At 50.7% G+C, this 16,303-nt stretch overlaps 1 protein-coding gene across 3 annotated transcripts in view; it reads right to left on the bottom strand.

Moving 5' to 3' along the window:
* Positions 1-4,131: 4,131 nt before the first annotated feature.
* Positions 4,132-16,303, bottom strand: part of PQLC1 (PQ loop repeat containing 1) — a 39,336-nt gene continuing 27,164 nt past the window's right edge. For 2 of the 3 annotated variants that reach the window (XM_003788388.3, XM_003788389.3), the window contains 2 exons: positions 13,602-13,818; positions 4,132-5,840 (listed from right to left, as the gene is read on the bottom strand). In XM_003788388.3, the coding sequence (XP_003788436.1) occupies positions 5,633-5,840; positions 13,602-13,818 (425 nt within the window). In that variant the 3' untranslated portion in view covers positions 4,132-5,632. The remainder of the gene's footprint in view (positions 5,841-13,601; positions 13,819-16,303) is intronic. The other variant, XR_002773054.1, reaches the window with a different exon arrangement.

Here is a 16,303-nt window from a genome sequence, read left to right as displayed (position 1 = left end):
AACCCTGAGAAAGAATTGCAAGACACACAGCCCCTTCCAGCCTTTGCCCAGCCGCCCAGAAGGTGAGGGGACAGAGGCTTGACGCTGCTCACAGCCCTTCACTCTGTTTGGATGAGTGTTCTGACCCTGGGAATGTGACAAGGGCTTCCTGACATAATCACCCCCAATGATGAGCTGGAGGTTTGTGTGTGGCATTTTAACTCTTCTCCTGCCTCTGTGGGACCATGTCTCGCCCCTTCTGGATCGCCACCCCCAAACATCCTAAGACTCCCACAGAACAGAGAGCCCCTCAGCTCTCCAGCCATGGGCCGCTGCGACAGGAAGGGGTCCCGGGAAAAGGATGGGGCTTCAAACCACAGAGCTCTCCAAATCCAGCTGCTCCGTATTTTTCATTTTTCTTTTCTTTCTTTCTTTCTTTTTTTTTTTTTTTTTGAGAGTCTCACTTTTTCACCATCAGTAGAGTACAGTGGTAATCACAGCTCACAGCAACCTCAAATTCTTGGACTTAAGCTACTCTCTTGCCTCAGCCTCCCAAGTAGCTGGGACTACAGACGCTGGCTATTTTTAGAGAGGAGCTCTGGCTCTGGCTCTGGCTCAGACTGGTCTCCAACTGGTGAGCTCCAGCAATCCACCCATCTTGGCCTCCTAGAGTGCCAGGATTACAGGCATGAGTGAATACCTAGGACAGCTCAGCCATAGACCACTGCTAAAGAGAATCTGCACCTCCCAGAAAGAGCCCCCCTGTTCAATTACATGGAACTTGTACAGGGCTCTGGAGCAGGGCAAGAGCCAGAAGAGGAGGTGGGACAGAGAGGCAAACATTTCCTGTTTCCACTGGAATGGAATAAACGCACCAGCCTGTCCTGCACAGCTCTTGGTTAAGTTCCTCTCAGGGTATTGCCTGTGCTCTGCAGAGTCTGCCCCAGAGCACCAGGGTCCTAGGGCCAGAAAGGGGGTTTCCTGTGATCATAGGGGAGTTAGCAGGTATATATGGCAGGAAAAGCCAGGGCAGGGCACCTGACTGCAACAATGTCCCTGCACTTAGCCTGGTTGTGCAAAGCACATTCCATGTCCATAGCTGCAAACTCCTTTCCCACATCTGTGCCTGAGCAGTAAGCCCAGCTACACACAGGCCCCGACTTCCACACGCACCTGGGCTGGCAGGGCAGGCCGCCTCAATGCACCCTCACTTCCCATCTCCTCTCCCTCCTCTTGCAGGGTGTTGGCACATGCAGGAGCACCTGGGCTCCACCACACGTTTGTCAGGCTCTGAGATGTGGGGAAACTTTTTTTTTTTTTTAAACAGAGCCTCAAGCTGTTGCCCTGGGTAGAGTGCTGTAGCATCATAGCTCACAGCAACCTCCAACTCCTGGGCTCAAGCGAGTCTCCTGCCTCAGCCTCCCAAGTATCTGAGACTACAGGTGCCCGCCACAACGCCCAGCTATTTTTTGGTTGCAGCCATCATTGTTTGGCGGGCCCAGGCTAGATTCGAATCCGCCAGCTCAGGTGTATGTGGCTGGTGCCTTAGTCGCTTGAGCCACAGGCACTGAGCCAAAACTTTCAAATAGTGTGGCCTAGCTAGTGATGACCAAGAAGTGTTCCTCCAGAATCAGACTAAGCAAAGCCAGCAGAGCACAGGGGAGGTTTCTCTCCCAGGTGTCTGCTTCTCTGGGGCCCCACTCTTTCATGGATTCTTACATCAGCTTGCGGGGACAGAAAGGACCCCCTGGTTTCACATGGGAAAACTGAGCTGCCCACAGTGGACCAGGCCATATGTGGCACCTGACCTGAACCCACCAAGCTGCCACTTTCTGAGATGCACTCTACTCCAGCAGAGCTGCGGGTGTAGAGACCTGTTCCTATTTGCTGCATCACTTCCCCTCCTGCCAGACCCCACATCCCAGGCCAGCAGGAGTCAACAGGCAGTGAAGGCAGTGAGTGCCCAGTGTGAGCTCTGACACCTTCCTCCAGCGCAGGGGTGGCAGCCAGACAGCATCTGAGAAGCTTGGGCTCAGCCCTGACTCCTGCCTAGGTCAGCTGATGCCCAGTGGGTGGGACCCGGGACCTCATACACCATGGGCTGCCCTCAAAGACAGCTATGGAGAAACAGAAGGTCATATCTGGCAGGCAGGTGTGGCAGGAGTCAGAAGTCACAAGCATGTGCATGTGCTCAGGTAAGATGAATATGACCAAATAGGAACCTGCAATTTATTTTACTTAAGTCATAACACCTTTACCTAAGGTAAAGGGAGGACACCTTTAATTGAGGCATGCATATATGAGGCAACAGAATCCCTAAATTAGCCTCATTAGCATAGTAAAAATCACTCCCACTAGTGCTGTCACAGTTTACAAATGACAGGACATCCGGAGAGTGAAGAAAGAGGAGGGTTCCCGGTTCTAGTAATTCTCCACCCCTTTCCTAGAAAAATATTCCACCTCTATCTAGCTCAGCGTATCATTAATGACAGGGATTAGCATAAAAGGACAGACCCTAACCCCAGGGTGTGCTTCTTGGTGTGCTTTGCTTCCAATAAACCTGCCCTTGCCTGTACTTCATGTCTTAACTCCTCTTTTGCTCATTACCCTGCCCCTGAAGCCCTTGCTGTAGGAAAGTCATGAAGGCTCTCTGCCACTCTGGCTGTGGTCTGCACAAGCATCACACCATCCTGTGCAAGAACAAGCAGCTGCTTTGCACACAGCTGCCATACCTATGCCCAAGGACAGCCTATGGCTGGCCCTGGCTCTGGTGATGAGCTCCAAGGAAAAGACTCCTTTTGAGCAGTGGGTGAATATCCCCAGCAATAAACACAAGTTGTCCCTCCCAGGGTCTCTGGTCCCAGGCCAGGGACCACCAGACCATCAGGGGCATCAGAGGACATGTAGACTACCCAGCCCAGGTCTACTGTTCCTTGGGGAAGGGTCACCTCTCTGTGCCTCAATTAACTCACTGTTAAAGCCACAGCTTGTCCAGACTGAGCCCCCAAACTGGCTGCACCCTGAAGATGCACAGCCCTAGTCATTGCCATCAAGCTCTAGCTATCCTCACACCATGTTGGCATTAGAGAGAAAATGGAGCCAGAGAACCTCCAGGAATCCTCTGGCCTTAATCACCAAGCACCTTGCTCACTCACAACCTGTGCCATACCCCTGTGCCCACCCCCTATCCAACCCCCCCACACACACTGGCTCCGTCTACTTCCCCCACCCAACAGCTGCCTCCTTCCTTTCCACCTGCCCCTCACCTGCCTGGCATCTTTCCCACCCCTGCCTGCCCCACCTGAGCATCTGGAGACTGAATCGACCGGGAGCCCTATAACTGAACGTGCTCTAGTGTCCATGTTGGGGGCCTGAAACCCCTACTATCTACCGCCAGAACAGAGCTGATTCCTGGCCCTTACACTGGGGAAACTGCAACTGCCGCCATGTCTCCTTGGCCCACAGTATGCTGGGGAGAGGGATGCTGCAAGATCATGTGGAGCAGGGGTCCTCAAACTTTTTAAACCGGGGGGTCAGTTCACTGTCCCTCAGACCATTGTAGGGCCAGACTGTGGGCCCCAGGACGAGTCGGCTGCTAAGCAGGAGGCAACAGCAGCAAAAACACCCGGTGGGCCGCATGTGGCTCACGGGCCATAGTTTGAGGACGCCTTATGTGGAGGTTCTGATCTGCTCCAGGTGTGCCCAGGGTGAGGCCAGGTCACTACCTTCTCACTTCCAAACTACTGGCCTCACAGAGAGGAAGAACTAGAAATACAGATTTCGGGTTTGGGGAAAAGTGATCTCCAGGCACTTTTGGGTTGGGCTCACTCTTTCATGGCTCCTTCCCAGCACTGCACAGACCTGCCTGACCTGGTGATGGCAAATATGGAAACATGGCTCTTGCCCTTTAATGAGACCCTTCCCATAAAGTATCCCATGGTCAGAGAGAAGCAGGAAGGTGGGATTGTGAACCTACAAGGGCCAGGGTACCAGTGGTGGGTGGCAGCCCCACCTGCTGTGGGTGGAAACTCGGAGCCACCCTAGGGACTGAGCTGTGGGTGGGCCTGGGGTATAGCCAGGGCCACATAGCCCCCTCCTGGACGTGGTTCTTCACTCTGCCTCGGACCCCAGTCTGACCCCACTCACACCACGCTGGATCCACAAAAGGTTTATTGATTCCAAGGAGGCACACACGGGACATTCACCTAGTCATTATGCCTGCAATCAGTGGCATTTTAATTTGGAGGCAATTAACACTAACAGACATCGCCCTTTGTTTTAAAAAAATAAAAATTTTGAAAGCATCTTATAGGCCAAAGAGCTGAGCAAGAGCCTCACTCAAACATTCAAGAGTATTTCTGAGGAACACCCAGGGAGAGGAAATAGCTTTGGGCCTTTTCCCACTGGCACAGCAAATTAACACTCACTGTCTGGTGCCGACAGCATGGACACCCGCCTGGAAAGCAGCCCCTCCGCCAGCAGAAGGAGCCTGTGCCATGGGAGTTGCAAAGAAGCATCTAGAACTCTGAGGCCTGGGGGCCAGCTGAAGCCAGTGCAGTACTGCTCAGCACAGCGTGACCTCATGTTAAACTGGAACAGGGTAGGCAGGTATGGGGTGCCAAGGGCAGATAGGCAGCTCCACTGCAGACCCAGAACTCCACGGGCCGACATGCCAGGGATTGAGAACAGAGGACATGTCGGGCTGCCCCTATGTAGGAGGTCACAGAGGTAGGACCCTGCATGTCAGGAGCACTGGCCTGGCATCCCCTCTCCTGACCCAAAGTGGCCTCTCTGTTCTGGAAGATGAATATTAAAGCTGTGTCCAGCTGGTGCATATACAATGCCCAGACTCAAGGGAATCTCCCCAGTGGAGTTCCGAGGGCCACCCCTAGGACCTGAGGAGAAAAAGAACACAGCTCTCATCCCTCTGAGATTGTTGGCCAATGCCCAGCCAGGCTGAGACATGGGCCCGCCTGCTCACCTGGGGGTGTCTGTGTCAGCACCTCCTGGGAAGAGGCCGTAATAGCAGCATGGTTTCTGGGCCCTGCTGGACCAAGAGGTCAGCCCCTGTGAGGCCCTAGAGAGCACTGGCGCTGTGTCCTCACAGCCCCCTTTCCACATGTACCAGGAGCAGAGAAGACCCCAGCCCTGTCCCTCTGTTGCCGCTGTTCAACCACAGCATCTTTTGAGAGTCACAGTGAGTCCCAAGGCTCTGCTCACAGGATTTGCGGGGTCCTCAGCCCTGGGATCCCTTTGTGCTTCCCTGGAATGTTGGCAGGTGGGTCTGCTTACCTAGGGGTGCAGGCCTCTCAGCCCCACCAGGTAGAACATCCTGTGGGCTGAAGCAGACCCAGGAGATGGGCCTGAGATGGGAGCAGGGCTGCTGCCTTCTTTCACGTGTGCTCATCAACAAATTTCGCATTCAAGGCAGGAGTTTTTGAGAGGAAGTGGGAAAAGACACTTGCTTTTCCATCACCTTATAGACAACTGAAACCTGGCCCTGGGGTGTTAAACCTGCTCTGGCTGCCCTGGCAGTAAGGAGCACAAATGTTGACCCAGCCCTGCCCCCACCAGCCTGTTCCAGAATCTGACACCTGAACACTGTCCCCCCTCTCAGGGAAGAGGGGTCTGGCCAGTGTCTGTGGCTGGCCCCTCAGAGGGCCTTGGCACTGGTGGGGTGCGTAGCATGGGGCACCAGCTTCTGGGGGTGGCGAGTGAAGGCGTAGGCTTGCCCCAGGATGGCCAGGTCCACCAGCACCTGCAGCAGGCCACAGACTGAGAACTGCAGGGGTGCGCCATTTAGCAGGAAGTAGGCTGTCTTGAAGGCGTCTCCGCTGGTCCACATGAGCACCATCTTTATGCTGAGGAGACACAAGCCAGGAGGTCAGTGGGACATCCCAGGGGCCTAGGGGACATTCTAGGGGTCAGGGGCCACACCCTGACCCAAACTTGTCCTACCCAAGACCTCTCTGTGGCTTCAGAGGGAGAGAGACAGTGCGCCCCTGGCCAGGGGTCCTGGAAGCTCTAGCCTCCAGCGTGTAGGTGTGAGGCCCAAGAACTAGGCAGGGTGTTATCCACTGTGTTGCCGGTAGAACTGGCTCAGGAGGGTGGGGCTCCCCCAGAGTTCCTGCAGGCCTCGCTCAGGGCTGAGGACACAAACCAGAGGCTGTGGGACCAGGTGCAAATCCAGGCACTCAGCAGACTGGAGCTGTTGCCCCAGGCACCTTCAAGACCCAGGAACCCCCTGGGTCTCCACTGCTGGTCACCGGTGCAAACTTCCCCTGCAGTCTCTCCATCAGTCCCATAGCACAGAAAGCTCGCTGAGTGAAGGAGGGATAACCACCAACCCCTGCCCTCTGTGCCTGCTGAGTTTGGTGCCCTGCCAAGAGGAGCACCACACTCTCCCTGCAGGATGCGCATCTGGAGAGGACCCATTTCCATTGGCGGAACCTTTCACAGCTGCTAATGAAGCAACTGCTGCAGAGCCTAAGGGGCTGCCTGGCAGCAGAAGAGGACACTAGGAACATGGCCACTGCCCACTCAGCCTAGTCACTGACAAATCAGGGTGGGCGGGAGGCCCCATGTGCAAGGGTCTTTTTCTCAAGATGTTGCTTTCTTTACTCTCTCCAAACTTTATAGCCTAAGGGGCCTCCCCTACTCAGGTTAAAGCTGGGGGGTTGGCCTCAATGCTCTGCTGTGCAGGTCCCTCAGCTAGATCTGCCTCCAGGGCCAAACAGCACAGGGACAGAGGGAAAAGGTTCCCTATACACTCTAGACTGTCCTGTGCTTGGAGAGGAGGAATGACCTCTGCAGAGTTTGGGGGCCTGCCCAGCCTCTCCTGCCAATGCCAGCCACCTAAAGAGACAGACTGCAGGACGAAGGCTTGCCTGGAGGCTGCGGAGGAAGGGCAAGATGAAAACATCAGCAACACACACAGGGCAGGTCCCTCCCTCTCAGTCCTGAAGCCCCCCTTGTCCAGATAGAGGCCCCCTACAGCTCCTCCTGGCCAGTGCACAGTCCTGGAACACAGGCTGGCAGATATGGGAAAAAATGACCAAAGCAGGCAATTCACCCTCAGATAAGTCACGTTCAAGTTCTGGATTCCTCTCCAAACTACCCTGGTAGTGTTGACTTTCTAAAGCACCACAGACCTGCTCCATGCGTTCTGTCCAGGTTTTTCTTGGGGGTAAGGGTGACGTGCTTACTCCACCTTATACATCCCAGAAAAAGGTAGATTAGGAGTGGGGATCTGCATTCTCTCCCCTAACAGGACATTTGTTAGTGTTCCCTGACTAGTCCTACAAACAGAACTGTTGACAGTAATAGGTGTGGCTGACAAGAGAAAGGGGGCAACTACTAAGAACTTCCAACGAGGCATGCATCCTGCACTGACCACAGGCTGCCCAGTGTCCAGTTCATCCCTTTTTCTGCAACTGAATTCAGTCCTGTGCAGCAAAATGAAAATTCAGAGGTATAAAGAGAAACAAAAGGGGGAAACAAGCCTTCCCTGTCCCTCACCACAGGGTCCTGGCTTTCTGTCCCCTCACCTCAGGGTCCCAGCCTTTCTATCCCTTCACCTCAGCCTTCCCATCTCCTCACCTCAAGGTCCCCATCTTCCTGTCCCTTTGCCTCAGGGTCCCAGTCTTCCCATCCCCTCACCTCAGGGTTCCAACCTTCCTGTCTCCTCACCTCCAGTCCCAACCTTCCTGTCCCCTTGCCTCAGGGTCCCCTCACCTCAGAGTCCAAGCCTCCTGTGCCCCTGGGCTGGGCCCTCAGCTCTGCTCCCTTCTTCCTTGCAGAGCCCAAGGACAAAAGAACAAAGAGTCATCTTTTTTTTTTTTTTTACAAATTCTAGTGTTGAACAGGAACAGAGAAGCTATGTTCACAACCTCAGCCATTCACAAATCTAGGAGTATAGGGTGAGGTGAAGACTTTGACTAGAAGTCCTACTGCCAGCCATCTCCTCCTGTTGCCCCATAAATCCCACCCAATTCCACTTAGAAATGTGCCCTACCATGATCTGCACTTTGTGGGCAGGAACCCGGGTTGCTACATATTACCGGAGGCTCCAATTCCAAGGAAAGGCTGACATTCAGAAACTGTAAATGTTAGGTCACATCCTGCTCTTCTTCCTGGTTCTTGTGTGTTCTCTAGCTCACAATTTTTCCCTGAAACTGGGCTCACCGGGCAGGAGCATGAAGCACAGGAGAACCAAGACTTCCCTGCTTGTTCTCTGTCAAATTTCAGAGCTTTTTCTTCTCATGACATAGGAACTAAGCTATAATTTAAGGCACCTTTAAGGTATAACTTAATTTCAACATCTTCTTATTCTAAAACCTTACTGGAAAACCATATCATGAAAATAACCCATATAAGGCACAGGTAAATTCTGTAAAGCGACCAAGGGCAAGTATAAAGCAGAGAAGTGTGGCTTCGTGCCCCTTCTGGGTGTCTATAAAACAGAGAAGTGTGGCTTCATGCCCTGTCCAGGTGTCTATAAAACAGCGAAGCATGGTTTCATGCCCTGTCCAGATGTCTATAAAACAGATAAGTGTGGCTTCATGCCCTGTCCAGGTGTCTATAAAACAGAGAAGCATGGCTTCATGCTCTGTCCAGGTGTCTATAAAACAGAGGAGGGGGCGGCACCTGTGGCTCAGTGAGTAGGGCACTGGCCCCATATACTGAGGGTGGTGGGTTCAAACCTGGCCCCAGCCAAACTGCAACAAAAAATAGCTGGGTGTTGTGGCGGGCGCCTGTGGTCCCAGCTACTTAGGAGGCTGAGGCAAGAGAATCGCCTAAGCCCAAGAGCTGGAGGTTGCTGTGAGCTGTGTGTGACACTATGGCACTCTACCAAAAGTGACAAAGTGAAACTCTTTCTCTAAAAAAAAAAAAAAAAAGAGGAGGGTGGCTCTGTGCCTCATCCAGTTGTCTATCTTGCTGCAGTTCCCCACATACCGGGCGTGTCTGGGGGTATGCAGGGGCCACACACCCTCAGTGATGTCAGCAGACATGGACTCAGCTATTCCCACAAACAATGTCCCTTCTCACAGGAGCCACACCAATGAACAGCAAACATCTTTCAAATGCTTCAATGAAACACTGTCAAACCAAGTGCTGCAAATCCAGTAAAGAAGGTCACTAGCTCCCTTTTTTAAAAAAAATTTCAAATTAATATGAGGGAACAAATTTTTAGGTTACATTGTTCTCACTTCTCAGGTGAAGTTCAAGTTGTAGGAGAGCCCCTCACCCTGGGGCTGTGTGCTAAATATCCTCGCAATATGCCCTTTAGGTGAGATCCCACCAAATGCCCTCCATCCTCCTACCAATCACCCTCCCCTCCCCCTCCTCACCCCTCCCCCTTGCTAGACTATATTTGTGTTTTATCATTCATATAAATATGTGATTATATATTGGTTTCATATTAATATATTGAGTACATTGGACACTTTTTTTTTCCTATTCTTGAGTTACATTACTAAAAAGAATGTATTCCAACTCCATCCTGGTAAACATAAAAGATGTAACATCTTCATCTTTTTATGGCCTAATAGTATTCCACGGTAAACATACGCCATAGCTTGTAATTGATTCATGAGTTTATGGGCATTTGGGTTGCTTTCACAACTTGGCAATTATGAATTGGGCTGTAATAAACATTCTGGTGCAAATGTCTTGTGATAAAATTATTTTTGTTCTTCTGGGTAGATATCTAGTAATGGGATTACAGGATCAAATGGAAGGTCAACTTTTAGTTTTTTGAGAATTCTACAACAGCATTTTTTTTTTGAGTCTCACTTTGTTGTTCTTGGTAGAATGCCATGGTGTCGGTGTCATAGCTCACAGCAACCTCAAACTCTTGCCTCAGCCTCCTAAGTAGATGAGACTATAGGCACTTGCCACAAGGCCTGGCTATTTTTTAGAGATGGGGTCTCGCTCTTGGTCAGGCTGGTCTCGAACTCCTAAGCTCAAGCAATCTGCCTCCTTCAGCCTCTCAAAGTGCTGGGATTACAGGCATGAGCCATCACCCAGCCATCTCCATATTTCTTTCCATAAAGGTTGTATTAGTTTGCAATTCCACCAGCAGTGCAGAAGCGTTCCCTTCTCTTCACATCCACACCAGCATCTGCAGTTCTGGGAGTTTGTGATATGGGCTAATCTTACTGGAGTTGGGTGATATCTCAAAGTGTTTTTGATTTGCTTTTCTCTGATGATTAAAGACAATGAGCATTCTTTCATTTATTTGTTGGCCATTCATCTGTCATCTTCAGAAAAGTTTCTGTTCAAGTCTCTTGCCCACATAGAAATGGGGTTGTTTGCTCTTTTTTTATTGATTAATTTGAGTTCTCTGTAGATTCTAGTTATCAGACCTTTGTCAGATTCATAACATGCAAAAATCTTCTCCTATTCTGTAGGTTGTCTATTTGCATTGGTTGTAGTACCCTTAGCTGTGCAGAAGATTTTTAGCTGGATCAAATTCTATGTATTTATTTTTGGTGTTGCTGCAATTGCTAGGGAGTCTTCTGCATAAAATATTTTCCCAGGCCAATATTTTCAAGCATTTTCCCTCAACTCTCTTCTAGAGAGAGAGTTTTGTATCTTAAATTTAAATCATTTATCCAACAAGAATTAATTTTTGTCAACAGTGACAGGTGTGAGTCTAGTTTCAGTCTTCTACAAGTAGCTAACCAGTTCTCCGAGAACTGGTTGGGTTCACCTCAAGTTTCTCAATCCTATTCCACAAATCTATGTCCCTATTTTTGTGCCAGTACCATGCTATTTTGATTACTATAGATTTGTAGTATAACCTGAAGTCTGGTAAAATATCTCCAGATTTATTTTTATTTTTAAGAATTGTATTGGTTATTAGTTTTTGTTCTGATTCCATATGAAACAAAGTACTATTTTTTCAAGTTCTTTAAAGTATGACATTGGTGCTCTGATAAAGATTGCATTAAATCTGTAGATTGCTTTGGGTAGTATGGACATTTTAACAATGTTAATTATTCCCAGCCATGAGCATGGTATGCTCTTCCATTTGTTGACATTTTCTGCTATTCCCTTTCTCAGGGTTTCATAGTTCTCTAACAAAGAGATCTTTTACATCCTTTGTTAGATATATTCCCAGGTATTTTCCTCTTCTTGGGAACTACTGTAAAAGGAAGAGAGTTTTTGATTATATTCTCAGCTTAACTATTGTTGGCATACGAAAGCTACTGATTTGTAGGTATTGATTTTGTATCACAAGACACTGCTTATTTCCTATTTTAAATTAGGGAAAGCCAAATGGTTTGCAGCTCAGAATGCCCAGGGTGCTCCATGAGGTTGGGGAGGTGTCCAGGCCTCTCTGGATTGAGCACAATAGCCTCAGAAGTGGTGAGTTGTGAGAAGGGAGGTTCCAACCACAGGTAAGGCCAGAGCTGTCTGGGAGGGCTAGTCAGCCTTCCTGTCTCCTTCTGGCCCCTTTCGGGCCAAGACTGCCAACACAGAACTGCAGGGAACCAGTCCAGCTGGAGGCAGGTGGGATAAGATGGTCAGCCCATCAGAACCCCACCTCGTGGAGATCACACCTGCATACACCAACAGAAAAAGAAGGCAGAGGCCAAGATGCAGCCCTGGGTAGACACAGCCAGCAGGACATGCAGGTGAAGCTATGATCACCTGCCCTCATCTCTGTCTGCATCCCCAGGCCCCCGACACACAGGCTTGCTGTCTGCCACCACAACACAGACCCAGGGTTGCTGCTGGGCTCTGTGCTCAGGAACATTGCTCAGGCACCACACTTCATCTTTGACCTTTAACTGGATAGGTGTCAATAGCTCCCACTGTTGCACAGGAATCTCACATGGCCTTGCTGCAGCCCCACTACCAACTCCATAACTTAGAGGGTGGGGATGAGGGAGCAGGGTCAGCAGAAGGTCAAATGCAAAAGTCAGTTGTGCAGCCCCAGGCACAGAGGGAGAAAATGCCCCCAGTGATCTCTACTCTTCAGGAGATAACCTCGCCCCCTTGTGTACCTTGGAGGCACCATGATGTCCAACCTTGCCACAGAGCCAATCTCCCCTTGTGTGTGTCCCTATGGTACTACCCTCAGAGCTCAGCTCCCTGCTCTCCCTGTTTCCACTGTGCTGTCCCCTCAGGCACAATACCCAGACAGTTCCTCCCCACCCCCACCTCCTTTACCCTAGCACCATCCCAAATGAACAAAGGCCAAGCCCCCAAAGATCTGCATCACAGTTCAATGAACCAGTGGTTTTCTACCACCATGGGGTAAGTCCCAGGCAGAAAGACATCCTTCCCTCCTTGAATGGAGGAAACTCATCGAGTCCAGAGTTCCCATCAAGAGAGCCCACAACTCAGAAGCCCACCGTGAGGGTGCAAAGAACCTTGTGTGTGTGTTGGGGGGGGGGGAACTATTGCTTCCCAGGGCCCAGGCATCATTTTCTCAGCCCAGAGCCCATGCTCCCACCGTACCCCAACCTCACCTGCCCCCTCCTCCTTCACAGCCCTCACCTGCATGCCCTTCCCTCTGTGGAAAACATTCTGGGAACTCCTGAAACATTAGTTACCACCTTATCCAGGAATTCCACATGTAGATAAATACACAAAGGAAAGGAAAACAGACAACCATACATGAATGTATAATTCCTTCTACCCTATAAGTGACTAAATGACCTCAATGTCCATCAGCTAAAGAACAAGAAGCATGATCTGGTGAGTCTGTATAATGGAATATTCCTCAGCCATGGAAGGAATAAAGCCCTGATCAGGCCACAAGACACACCACTCCCTGCCATGCACCACGCCTCACCATGCACCATGTCCTAAGAGAGAAGTGTCACAAAGGCTACATATAGTCTGGTCCCACATACATGAAATATCCAGAAAAGGCAGAGCCACAGACAGAAAGTGGGTCAGAGATACTGGGGCGGCATGTGGAGCGACAACAACCGAAGAAAGGCCTCTTTCCAGGGCAGGAAAACGTTCTAAAATTAGGCACAGCAATGGATGCCTGACTCCAGATATGCCAAAATCCCTTGGAAGGTGCACAGTAAAGGGGTGTGTGTGGTACATGTCCCACTGAGGCTCTGGAGTGAGCCCGTGGGAAGTGTCTGTTCATCCTTAATACCAGCTGCCACCCTGCAGGCATCTAGGCTGTGCAGGATGGGAGCATGCTGCAGTCTGCAGTTCCAAACTCCAGCCTCACCTGTGGCCACTGCACCTTCAGGGTGGAGGCCGACCAGGCCTGTGGGGGACGGTAAGAGAATCATGGCCAGGGCAGCTCTGAACAGCCTTCCTGCCCTGCGCCCTCCCCATCGGGGGCCACACCTCCTCTGTGCCCCACCTGGCCTAATGGCCTTCCATCTTGCTCCCTCCCCCTCCAGCAGCCTCCTACTCAGGCTGGCCTCTGTCTCTGTGGCCCTGCAGGCACCTCTGGCCAACCCAGCTGGCCAATCCTGAGTCACTGATATACTTACAACAGGGTCTCAGCTGCCCCTTGGCCCTCACATGGCCAGGGCCAATGTGCTTAAGTCTAGCTCTTTGCCTGGCAGCTACACGAATCATAAGAAACACAAGGAATCAGATGTTTATTAAACATATGGGCACATACACAGTGCTCCTACCTCATGCCCTCTGTGGACCGGTGGCAGTGGTTGCGGTAAAGCTGCGGCACACCCAGCATGGCCTCAGTCAGCACAGCCAGAAAGCCCAGGGTCTCCACAAACAGAGCTGAGTCAATGGACAGGTATGTGACGTAGCCCGCTACACCCGTGAAGGCCAGGACACACTGCACGTAGTCTGCGAAGCTGCTCCAGTGCCAGAAGTGGTGAGGGTCAAAATCTAGGACAGAGGAAAAGAGCACCCTCAGCTAGGTGTGCAGATCAGGTGTGCAGGTGAAGTACATAGGTGTGCGAGTGACATGTGGTATGCAAATTTACAGGAGTGTAGGTCAGGTACATAGGTGTGCGTTGTGCAAGTGTGCAAGTCGGGTGTGCAGGTAAAGTGTGGTATAAAGATGAGACACATAGATATGCGGGTGTACATGTGTGCAGGTCACGTGCATAGGTGTGCAATGTGCAAGTATGCAAGTCATGTGTGCGGGTGTGCAGATGAGGTATGGTGTGCCGGTTAGGTGCATAGGTGTGTGGGTCAGGTGTGCAGGTCAGGTGTGGTGCGCAGGTAAAGAGACACTGGGAGTCTGAGACCAAGGTCAGGCGAGGAGACTGTGGTTGGTCAGGTGCTTCTGAGGGAGCCTGTCCCAACATTAAGTCGACATAAAAGGTGATGCAGTCCAGCCAGGTGCAGTGGCCAGGGGTATGGACCTGCAGTCCTGCTGCTCAGGGCGGAGGTCGGGGGCTCGCTTGAGCCCAGGCATCTGAGGCTGTGCTGAGCTGTGCCCACACCACCGTACTGCAGCCTGGACAGCAAAGCAAGACCCTGCCTGCCTCTTAAAGGAAAAAAAAATGCTAAAATCCTTAAAATTCATCTTGATATCTCTGAGAAGCAGGGTAGCACAAGGACCACACCACAGACTTGGGGATCTGAGTCCAGTGTTAGAATCAGCCCCCCAGAAACATTGGGCTGTCTAGGTGTCCCTGTGGTAGCGAGGAGCCACAGTCCCAGCCTCCAGGGCTGTCATGACAAAATATGAGTCAATCTCGGCTTGTGATGTGGCTGCCCCCTGCCAAACCCACACAGACCATCATCACCTATGTGGCTGCAGGCACAGCACCTGTGCTTGATGATGCGTTCCACAGAAACCAAATTTGAAAAGAATCACACTAATTAGCAAACAGGAGAAACTGTGTCAGGGGCCTACGTGGGGTACCAGCCTGAGTTCTTCCTCCATAGGGGTCCAGGGTGGCCCCCGAGCAGGCCCAGTATGGGCTGTAGGGCAGGTGAGGGTGGGTGAGGCTGTGAGAGGGACGTCTAGGAGGCTGCATGGTCTCCAGACTCCTGCTCCCATTTGACAACTGCCTGAGGTCATACCAGATTAGGTGTCACCGCCTCCAGCACAGCTGGACATCAGCACCTGTGCTTCATGAGGAAACCCCAGCTACACTGAGGGAGGTGGCCTATGTGGGCATAGCTGTGCACAGATGGGCCATGGACACAGGACACCAGGTGCAGGCTCAAGGGGCTTAGGAAAACCAGTCTGAGGGAATCTGCGGGTGACCTTTCTATGTAGTATTTTAGGTTCTCTGAAAGAGTCATTAGTAAATGAATAACAGAAAATCCTCATTAAATAGTTTTTGAGAAAAAGAATAAACTTGGAAATACTTACCTTATACAATATACAAAATTTAACCTAAAATGGATCAAAGAAATAAACATAAGACCTAAAACCATAAAACCTTTACTAGAAAGCATGAGGAAGAACTTCATGACCTTGGACCTGTCTATGATTTCTCAGCTCTAACACCAAAAGCACAGGTAACAAAAGAAATAACAAATAAACTGGACCTCATCAAAATTTAAACCTTCTGATTAAAAATCAACAATGTGAAAAGCAACACAGAATGAGAGAAAATATTTGCAAATCTGCTTAAAAATGACATCCAAAATATATACTGAGAGCTCCTACTGCTCAACAACAAAAATTCTTGATTGGCTCGGCGCCTATAGCTCAACCGGCTAAGGCGCCAGCCACGTACACCTAAGGTGGCGGGTTCGAATCCCCAGCCCGGACCCGCCAAACAACAATGACGGCTGCAACCAAAAAAAAAAAATAGCCAGGCGTTGTGGCGGGCGCCTGTGGTCCCAGCTACTTGGGAGGCGGAGGCAGGAGACTCGCTTGAGCCCAGGAGTTGGAGGTTGCTGTGAGCTGTAATGCCATGGCACTCTACCCAGGGGGACAGCTTGAGGCTCTGTCTCAAAAAAAAAAAAAAAAAATTCTTGATTTAAAAATGTGCAAAGATGTAAATAGGTTTTTCTCCAGAGAAGGCCAACAAGCACATGCAAAGATGCTCACCACCACTTATCAGAGAAGTGCAAACTGAAACCACAGTGAGATACTGAGTCACAACCTTCATGAGAGCTACTATCAAGAAAAACAGAACACACGTGTTGTTGCAGACACAGTGAAGCTGCCATCCTCATACTGCTGGTGGGAATGTAAAATGGTGCAGCTTCTCCAGAAAACAGTCAAAAAGCTTTTAAAAAAGAATTACCATACGATCCAGCAGCTCCAGCTCTGGGTGCAGACCCGCAGGAAATGAAAGCAGGTGCTTGGACAGATGTTTGCACACCTGTGTTCACAACAGCCTCATCCACAGATGGGAACACCTAAGTGCCCACTGCCTGATGAATGGACAACAAGACATGG

This window comes from Otolemur garnettii, unplaced genomic scaffold (genome assembly GCF_000181295.1).
Source record: "Otolemur garnettii isolate 467f Iridium unplaced genomic scaffold, OtoGar3 scaffold00027, whole genome shotgun sequence".
NCBI lineage: Eukaryota > Metazoa > Chordata > Mammalia > Primates > Galagidae > Otolemur > Otolemur garnettii.
The sequence above is the reverse complement of the archived record's forward strand: the minus strand, read 5'-3'. Positions and strand labels throughout refer to the sequence as shown.